Source organism: Loxodonta africana, chromosome X (assembly GCF_030014295.1).
Source record: "Loxodonta africana isolate mLoxAfr1 chromosome X, mLoxAfr1.hap2, whole genome shotgun sequence".
Lineage (NCBI taxonomy): Eukaryota > Metazoa > Chordata > Mammalia > Proboscidea > Elephantidae > Loxodonta > Loxodonta africana.
Window position 1 is genome coordinate 1,957,045 of NC_087369.1, and position 10,386 is coordinate 1,967,430.

Below are 10,386 nucleotides of genomic sequence, written 5' to 3' on the forward strand. Positions count from 1 at the left end.
AATTACAAATTTCAAGTCATAGAAAACCTAGTTTTCAAAAGGATATGTTTGGTTTGCGTTGGACGTTTAGTTTGCTGCTGGTTTTATTTCCAACGTTCTATAGTTGTTGTTCACGATTGGGTGGTGTACAGTCAATTCCGACTCATAAGGACCCCATATGTTACAGAGTAGAACTGCCCCATAGGGTTTCCTAGGGTGTGGTCTTTACCAGAAGCAGATTGCCACGTCTTTTTTTCCAAGGAACCGCTGGGTGGGTTCGAACAGCCTACCTTTTGGTTAGTAGTTGAGCGCTTAATGGTTGGGCCACCAGGGGTGTCTTTCCGTGTTGTAGAATCTTTAAAAGATGGCTTACAGGAATTTAAATATGTAGAATGGATAATGGAGAAAAGTATCAGCTTGTACATACCCTGTCGAGAAGTTAGTAAGTTTTAACCCGCTGCTGGGGACCATTTAAATCAGCTTTTCTGACTCTTTATTCTCAGAGAAAGTCTGAATGGCCCCAGTTTTTTGCATGGAACAGCTGCTGAAACCTCCATTTTTTTTTTTTCCTTATGTATTTGTTTTCATCTTTTTCCACAGAAAAATATAACGGTGTTCCATACCCTAATACGATGAAAAAAAATGCTGTTACCATTTTGGTGGTCATTCCTTCCAGCATACCGTATGTCGATTTAAATGAAAACATTTATAAGGAAAAAAAAAAAAGTCTGTCTTTTGTACATACTGGGAGAGTGGTTGACATATTTGTAAAATTTAGATTTTTCCACGGGGTTCAGACTTCTGATGCGTCCGTTTCTCCCGGTTACTGCTGATATTTATAGTCGTCAACAGGAGGTGCCTGTGATTTCTATTTTCTGTCCCATCTTTTTCAGGTTTTAGTGGCAGAGTTTCAGGTAGAATGAATTTCAGGAGCTTTAAAATAGGACCAGGGTTCACTGTAACTGCGTATTTGAAAGCCTGCTTCCTTCCTGCAGAACTTTTGTTGGGGTCCCGCCCGAGTCCTCTAGCGCCCCAGTAACAGAAACACCGCCAGCGCGTGGCTTCCAAGAACAGAAATCCGTTTTCTCACAGTTCAGGAGGCTAGAAGTTCCGATTCAAGGCATTGGCTCTCGGGGAAGACTCTCTCTCTGTCAGCTCTGGGGGAAGGTCCTTGTCTCTTTCAGTGCCTGGTCCTTGATTCCTGGGTGATCTCCACGTGGCATCTATTTTCCCATCTCTGCTTGCTTCTCTCCGTGCCTACTCTGCCCTTTTATATCTTAAAAGTGATTGGCCTCTGCACGGCTATGGCCTCATAAATGTAACAAGAGAAAAAAAAAAAAACCCTATTCCCAAATGAGGTTACATCCACCAGTACAGGGGTTACGATTCCAGGACATATGCTGGGGGACACAATTCAATCCATAACAAACCCTGATTTCCAAAAGGGTCATATTTTCAGGTACCAGAGTTAGGACTTCAGCACAACTTTGGAGGGGTGACCAAATTCATTCCACAGCACCCCAAATCTGCTTTTGAGTCCTGTGATGGTTTCCCTTCATCCCATGATATGTAGACCCTCTCGGTACTTTCCACGTGAACAGTGATGCTGTGGTTTGTCTCCAAAGGTGGCTTTTCAGATGCTGACCTCGCTGATGGGACATTTGGGACGTCCGGCGAAGGTAGGGTGTCTAGCTTCATTCTGTGTCGTTTCCCTCCAGCCACATGGCCCGGCTGCTCTGCAGAACTGCTGCAGGTTCGTCCTTCTTAGTCCTCAGGAAAACCACCACAGCCAAGGGGTGGGGTCTCTGTCTATGCAGGTGCGTTAGGGGTTGGGAAATGCAAAATCTGCCCCCCAGAGGCTGGCCCCAGACCTGTGTTCATGGTTCAGAAGGCCTCCTTCCCTCTCCAGGGTATGGAGGTCGGCGGGATGGATACCCTTCAGAAAACACCACTAGCCTGGGTGAACCCCCGAAACTATTGCCCTGAGATAATCTTTAAACCTGAAAACAGAAGTAGCCCCTCAAGTCTTTTTAAAACTGAACAATAGTTTAGCTTCACTAGTAAGGAATGTCTGTCATGGGTATCGTGCTCTTTTAAGGTCTATCTATAGGGGATCGAATTGACAACGGCAACTCAGAAGATGAGATAGGAAGCTTCGGGGGCAGTGAGTTTATGTGAATGGGGGAGGAACAACTCAGAAAAGGAGGGTGAAAATGGTCCAACAACTTGAAGAATGTCGTCAATGTCATTGAATTGTACGTGTAGAAAGTGTTAGAATACGTTCTGCTGGGTATATTCTCAACAACAACAATATTTAAAAAAAAAAAACCGTTGTCATGGAGTCTATTCCAACTGACTCACCCTGAGCCCACGTGCGTCAGAGTAGATCTGTGCTTCATAGTGTTTTCAATCGCTAACTCTTGAGAAGTAGATGGCCAGGCCTTTTTTTCTGAGGCTCCTCTGGGTAGACTGGAGCCTCCAACCTTGGGTGAGCAGCCGAGCGTGTCCACCTTTTGCACCACCGAGGCACTCGCCACGGTTTCCTATTTTAAATACTCACTGAATTTAAGTGTGGAGATATTTCATATTTTAAATACTCATTGAATGAATGTGGAAAGAGAAGGCCAAAGACGGGAGAAGAGAGACCCACCCAAGCGGCCCCAGCTGCAGCGTTACAATAGAGAGCAGGTTTCCTGCCTCTCTCTAGAACTTTGACCACAGGATGGCGGACAGCAGTGTCTTGATGAATATGAACACGTAGCTGGACACAAACTTTTCAGGGTCTCCTCTACCAGGGTTATACGAGAGCTTGAGCTGGGGGTAGCTCTCTTGAGGTGGAAAGAGATTGTCACCCGCCTTGGTTTGGGGCTTCAGTCTTGATCCCACTGCTTCCTGGTAGGGTTATTTACATTCTAAACTTAGTTCTTCTCCACCTTCCCCTGGACAGAGGACAACAGTACCTTCCTAGATGGCGCCCAGCTACCACCAGTAACCGCCCTAACAGGGCACATAACAGAGAGTCCCTGAAGGAGCAGGAGAAAAGTAGGGTGCGGAACTCAAATTCACGTAAAAAGACCAGACTTCATGGTCTGACTGAGACTGGAGGGACCCCCGAAGCCATGGCCCCCAGACGTTCTGTTAGCCCAAAACTAAAACCGTTCCTGCAGCTAACTCTTCAGACAAAGATTAGACTGGACTGTAAGACAGAAAATGATACAGGTGCGGAGTGAGCGTCTTGGCTCAAGTAGACACATGAGACTAAGTGGGCAGCTCCTGTCTGGAGGCGAGATGAGAAGGCCGAGGGGGGCAGGAGCTGGCTGAACGGACAGGGGAAATCCAGGGTGGAAAGGAGGAGTGTGTTGTCACATTATAGGGATTGCAACTAGTGTCACATAACAATATGTGTATAAATTTTTGTATGAGAAATTAACTTGAGCTGTAACCTTTCACTTAAAGCACAAAAAAAAAAAAAAAGAGCTGATTAGGCATAGATTCAAGGAAGCACAGATGGAGGGAGATAGATATCTCACCATGTGGAGATGGCTGAGGAACTGAGGGACAGGAGCTGAAGACAGACAAGGACCTTCCCCCAGAGTCGATGAAGAGTGAGAGCCTTCCCCTAGAGCTGGTATCCTAAATCCGGACTTTTAGCCTTCTAAACTGTGAGGAAATAAATGTCTGTTCCTTGAAAAAAAAAAAAAAAGAATGGTACCTTCCTGCAGGTATAATGACATGTGCATCTCACTAACTCCTGTGATGCCCGTGCCCCAGGTACAAACTGGGCCTTCTTCACTGGTCCTGGGAAATACTTGATTTCCTGCTCCATCACTGAGCCCTGGCTGTCGTCTTCTTCTTCTTCAAGAACTGCGCATGAACGGTGAATAGCAATAAAACGGGGTAAAGGTTTTTCACATTGTCACCTGCTGTTCACAGAGGTGCGTTCCTCTCCCAAAGGTGACTTCCCAGAGAGGTGCAAAGAGTTCACTCGCACATGGCTTTCCCATCTTCCCCCTTAGGCCGAGTCTTCCCCTTCATGTTAAAATTCATTTAACAATCCTGCATCATTAGGCATTTGGGTTATCCCATTGGTTGTTCTTGTAAAATAATACTCCTGCACTGTGGACTCCCTGGGTGATGCAAAGAGTTAAGCGCTTGACGAGTAACTGAAAGGTTGGAGGTTCGAGTCCACTCAGAGGCGCCACGGAGAAAGTCCAGGTGATGTACTTCCACAAAATCAGCCACTGGAAACTTTATGGAGCAAAGTTCTACCCTGACGTACAATGGGGTCACCGTGGGCGGGAGTCAACGTGATGGCAACTGGTTTACTTTTTTGCGTATCCTTATTCTTTGATATTGGGTACCATCTACGTCTGGTATGAGTTCGTCTTTACCAAACGCCTTGCCAGCGCATTGTTGACAAGCCTTCGTCCTGTCTTGCAGGTGGAGGGGGGAGCCACAGAGATGACGGGAACCAGCAGGGTACGTATACGCGGTTCTGATGCCTTTCTTTGGATCTCCTGTTCATGCTGAGAAAAGTGGCTTAAATTGTTCAAGACGTAACCTTTAGAGTTTTCGCCATCATCGTAGAGATGCCAACGGGAAGGATGATTACTCAGTGTGGGGCACTCCTTGGCTTCCGGGCGATCGTCACATGGCTTCTGTCGTCCTCTTGTGTACTTCTCTCAGTCTGTTCTGCTCCTTATATAACTCAGAGGTTTTTAGGTTTAGGACCCACCCTGCACTGGTATGACCTCAACTGATTGATTATACATTCCATTATGCTAGATGACATTATGGAAGGTGATTACATTATATTAGGGAAGGTCATTACATTATATTACATTACATTATGGAATGTCATTACATTATGCTAGGTTACATTATGGAAGGTAATTGCATTATATTAGGGAAGGTCTATATTATATTACATTGCATTATGGAAGGTCATTACATTACTTTATGGAGGGGCATTGGGTCACATTATGTTATAGAAGGTTATTACATTACATTATGGAAGATGACTACATTACATTATGAAAGGTCATTACATTGCATTACATTATGGAAGAGCATTACATTATGGAAGGTCATTGCATTACATTATGGAAGATCATTAGGTTATATTATATTATGTAAGATGATTACATTACATTGTGGAAAGTCATTGCCTTGCATTACATCATGGAAGAGCATTACATTACATTATGGAAGATCATTACATTACATTGTGTTATATTAAATTACATCCACAGGTATAGGAGTTACAATTCCAGCACATTTTGGGAAGGACACAATACAGCCCATAACCCTTGGTTATTTCGTGTGTCTCTCACGACCAAGATTCTCCACCAGGTGCCCGTCCTGGCATATTCTCCCCACCAGTGCTCCCAATCATGATGCCTTGCGCTTCCTTCCACAGGTGACTCCCCTGGGGTCATCCCTGGGATCATAGGGACCATAGTGGTTGCTGTGGCCGGGGCTGTTTCCAGCTTCATTGCTTACCAGAAAAAGAAGTTGTGCTTCAAAGAAAATGGTAAGGTGTCCAAGTTACTAACCACTCCAGTTCTTGGGTTTCACATCTGTGCTATTGTGGTTATTGTTGCTGCCGTTGTTTGCTGCTTTTGAGCCAGCCCTGACTCGTGGGTCCCTATGCTCAGTGAACCGAAACACTGCCTAGTCCTGTGGTCTCCTTATGATTGCTTGCAGATCAGACTGTTGTGATCCATAGAGTTTCCATTGGCTCATTTTCAGAAGTTGCCCACCTGGCCGTTCTTCCTAGTCTTATTCCAGAAACTCCACTGAAACCTGCCCACCATGGGTGACACTGCTCGCGTGTGTGTGTGTGTGTGTGTGTATTGTTCATAGCCGCCGCTGAGTCCGCCCCGACTCGTGGCGACCCCACGCACGACAGAATGAAACACTGCCCTGTTCCCAGGGTCCCTTGTGGATTGGAGTATTATAATCCACGGCATTTTCACTGAGTTTCAGAGGTCGATCGCCAGGCCTCTCTTCCTAGTCTACCTGAGTCTGAAAGCTCTGCTGAAACCTGTTCAGCTTCACAGCCACACGAAAGCCTCCACTGACAGGTGGGCGGTGGCTCCGCATGAAGTGCACTGGCCGGGAATTGAACCCAGGTCTCCCGCATGGAAGGTGAGGATTCCACCCCAGAACCCCACAGCCTTGTTTGCGTTTACAAAGCGGTGGGATCACGATACATTCGCTGTAGGTTTTCTGCGGCTCCGTGAAGGCGTGAGGCTGCAGATTGAGTCCTATTTCCCACCTGGGACCTGGTGTCTTCCACCTGGCAGGCACTCGGGACGCAGTGTTTACTTGGTGGATTGGGAGCAAGGGTTGAGTGGTTCCCAAATGGAGAGGTGAGCAAATTCCAGGAGGTGCCTCCGGAAAACCTAAGATCGGAATGAGGAGAAAAGAAGAAAAAGCGAAACACACCTTTTTCTTGTGCTTCCCCTAGAAATAGCTGAGAAATTAAATTCTTAGAGAATCAGTGGAAGTCCATTTGTTTCTCCTTATTGATCGATTGCTTGATTGTGGTAATATGTAGGGATGTATATATAGAAGGAGCCCTGGTGGCACAGTGGGTGAAGCACCCAGCTGCTAACCAAAAGGTCGGAGCTTTGAACCCACCAGCCGCTTCTCGGGAGAAATATGTGGCGGTTGGCTTCTGTAAAGATTACAGCCTTGGAAACCCAATGGGGCAGTTCTACTCTGTCCTGTAAGGTCACTATGAGTTGCAATCATCTTGATGGTAGTGGGTTTTTGAGAGAAATCTATATATGTATATGTGTATATATATGTGTGTATGTTGTTGTTAGGTTCCGACTCATAGCAGCCCTATGTACAACAGGACAAAACACTGCCCAGTCCTGTGCCATCCTCACAATCGTTGCTATGTTCGAGCTCATTGTTGCAGCCACTGTGTCAATCCACCTCATCAAGGGTCTTCCTCATTTTCATAGAGAATTGGTGGAAGTAAATTTGTTTCTCCTTTTTTATTTATCATGTCAAGTGTATATATACATATAAAGGTGCCCTGGTGGTACAGTGTGTTAAGTGCTCACTGCTAACTGAAAGATCAGAGGTACGAACCTGCCACCTGCTCCTGGGGAGAAAGATGTGGCAGTCTGCTTCCATAAACATTATAACCTTGGAAACCCTATTGAGCCGCTCTCTGTCCTATATGGTCCCTGTGAGTTGGAATCTACTTGATGGCAATGAGTTTATTTGTGTGTGTATATATGTATGTGTATATATATGTATATATACACGTATGTATGTATGTATGTTGTTGTTAGATGCCGTTGAGTCCGTTCCAACTCATAGTGACCCCATGCACAACAGAACGAAACACTGCCTGGTCCTGCACCATCCTCACGATGGTCGTTATGCTTGAGCGCATTGTTGCAGCCACTGTGTCAATCCGTCTCATTGAGGGTCTTCCTCTTTCTTGCTGACCCTGTACTTTACCAAGCATGATGTCCTTCTCCGGGGACTGTGATATACATATAAAAAGGATTTGCCATTTCGGCACTTTTTCCGTGTGCACGTCAGTGACATTGATCACATTCATTTTGTCATGCCACCGTCACGCTATCCGTTTCCATCATTTTCCGTCACATTTTACAGAACCTCAGTGCCCTCTAAGCAGTGAGTCCCTCTTCCCCCTCCCTCCTGCCTCTGTCACCGTTTTTCCTTTTACATTATAGTTTTTGTTCTCTTCCTGAAGCTTCTACAGGTAGAGTCTGATACTGGACAGGTGTAGGAGCTGCCCAAAAGGGAGGCTGCATGCTATTTTATTTGAGTTGCTCCTGGTCCTTTGAAAATCCCAGACAGCGATGAAGGCTTTGCTTTAAACAAACAAGTCTCAGATCTGTTACTTGTTGGAAATCTTTGGATGAACCCAAATTGTATCCTGCGGTTGCAAAACAGTTCAGTTACCTTGTGTCTGGGACTTAGGCGGTTCTGTAGTCTGCTGAGCAGATAACCCGAGAAGCTGGACTGTATGAAGAAGAACACAGCGTCAGGATTGGGGGAAGACTCATTAACAACCTGCGATACACAGATGGCACAACCTTGCTTGCTGAAAGTGAAGAGGACTGGAAGCAGTTACTGATGAAGATCAAAGACCACAGCCTTCAACATGGATTACACCTCAACATAAAGAAAACAAAAATCCTCACAACTGGACCAATGAGCAACATCATGATAAACAGAGAAAAGATTGAAGTTGTCATGGGTTTCATTTTACTTGGATCCACAATCAACAGCCATGGAAGCAGCAGTCAAGAAATCAAAAGATGCATTGCATTGGGCAAATCTGCTGCAAAGGACCTCTTTAAAGTGTTGAAAAGCAAAGATGTTACTTTGAAGACTAAGGTGCACCTGACCCAAGCCATGGTATTTCTGATTGCCTCATATGCATGGGAAAGCTGGACAATGAGTAAGGAAGACTGAAGAAGAATTGATGCCTTTGAATTATGGTGTTGGCAAAGAATATTGAATATACCATGGACTGCCAAAAGAACAAACAGGTCTATCTTGGAAGAAGTGGTGGCTAAGAGCTCAGGCTGCTAACTAAAGGTCGGCAGTTCGAATCCACCAGCTGCTACTTGGAAACCCTATGGGGCAGTTCCACACCGTCCTATAGGGTCTCTATGAGTCAGAATTGACTTGAAGGCAACGGGTTTAGTTTTTTGCTTATGGACTGCCAGAAGAAGAAACAAATCTGTCTTGGAAGAAGGACAACCAGAATGCTCCTTGGAAGTAAGGATGGTGAGACTTTGTCTCATGTACTTTGGACAAGTTCTCAGTAGGGACCAGTCCCTGGAGAAGGACATCGTGCTTGGTAAAGTAGGTCAGCAAAAAAGAGGAAGACCCTCAATGAAATGGAATCATACAGGAGTTTCAACGATGGGTTCAGCACAGCAACGACTGTGAGGATGGTGTAGGACCAGGCAGCATTTCACTCCGTTGTTCATAGGGTAGCTGTGAGTTGGAACCGACTGGATGGCACCTAACAACCGCAACAGCATTTTGTAATCAGAGAGTCTCTGGTTGCTACGAACAACTAACCCTCTCGGCTGCTACCAAAAAGTAGGCGATCTGTGTCCAAAACATCAGCCACTGAAAACCCTGTGGAGCCCAGCTCCGCTCTGGCACCCATGGGGTTGCTAAGAGTCACCGTTCACTCCATAGCAAACTGGTTTATTCTGTAGTCAAATCCTGAAACACAGGACCTGGGGGAAGGAACCAAGAATCTTAACAGGCTTGGCTTCCAAGTGTGGAAATTGGATCGGGAAAAGAAAAACCCAAGTGTCCCCCACCCCTGGGTCTTCATCTTTGGGGAATGAAGCATTTTGTCCATTGCAGGGAGGGTAGATCATGAAGAAAGAAGGCTCCCTCTGGGTAGAAATCATTGCCTTGCAATTTTTAAAGATAAGAGCATTCTTCTAGAAGAATTGGCTCAGGGCAGTTGGAATTAAATTTGTATAGCAGAGAAAAACGACCAAACCAATTCACCTGCCATCGAGTTGACTCCGGCTTACGGCGACCCCGTGTGTCAAAGTAGGACTGTGCTCCATAGAGTTTTCAGTGGCTCGTTTTTCAGAAGTACATTGCCAGGCCTTTCTTCTGACGCACCTCTGGGTAGACTTGAACCTCCAACTTTTCAGTTAGCAGCTGAGAGCATTCATGGTTTGCACTGCCCAGAGACTCGTATACACACTATCGAGAGGCTGTGTTAATTTTCGTGGAATATTTTCTGCAGTTTTTCATTCTTCTTAGACTAAATTAACATATAGTGCGATTTTTTTTTTTTAAGTCTTGGTTTGCTTTTTAGTTTTCAAGAGGTCAATGATCAATGCAGAGAGCAAAACAAAAGAAGAAATAAGCAAGGTGTAAGGAGTGAAGAAGGTTGGTGATTGTAACTTGAGGAATTAGGGCTTTTGTGTCCAGCACTAAAATTCAGCTCAGCCTTCACACTGAAATTAGCCATAACTCTCCTATAAACCCTGTTGGCGTAGTGGTTAAGTGCTAGGGCTGCTAACCAAAGGGTCAGCAGTTTGAATCCACCAGGCGCTCCTTGGAAACTCTATGGGGAAGTTCTCCTCTGTACTATGAGTCGGAATCGACGGCACTGGGTTTTTTGGGTTCTCCTATAAAAAGCCAAGAACCAAATTCAGACATAGGAAGTATCCTTCTGACTACTCCGAAGCACAGTTTGGTTTTTATATTGGTGTTGTAAGATAAATGTAATGCTTGACTCCGTTACATCTCTTTATGAACAGAGATAAAATTGTAATGTTAATTCAAGTTATTAGACACATTCCAAAAAATACCAAAGCAATTGCAATTGAATCGATGCTGACTCATGGTGACCCCAGGTGTGTC

The 10,386-nt window shown here is 45.2% G+C and overlaps 1 protein-coding gene across 2 annotated transcripts in view; it reads left to right on the forward strand.

Moving 5' to 3' along the window:
• LOC100654279 (CD99 antigen-like) overlaps positions 1–10,386 on the forward strand; it is a 40,864-nt gene that overhangs the window by 24,067 nt on the left and 6,411 nt on the right. For both annotated transcript variants that reach the window (XM_064277890.1, XM_064277891.1), the window contains exons 6-8: positions 1,605–1,658; positions 4,420–4,458; positions 5,399–5,512. In XM_064277890.1, the coding sequence (XP_064133960.1) occupies positions 1,605–1,658; positions 4,420–4,458; positions 5,399–5,512 (207 nt within the window). The remainder of the gene's footprint in view (positions 1–1,604; positions 1,659–4,419; positions 4,459–5,398; positions 5,513–10,386) is intronic.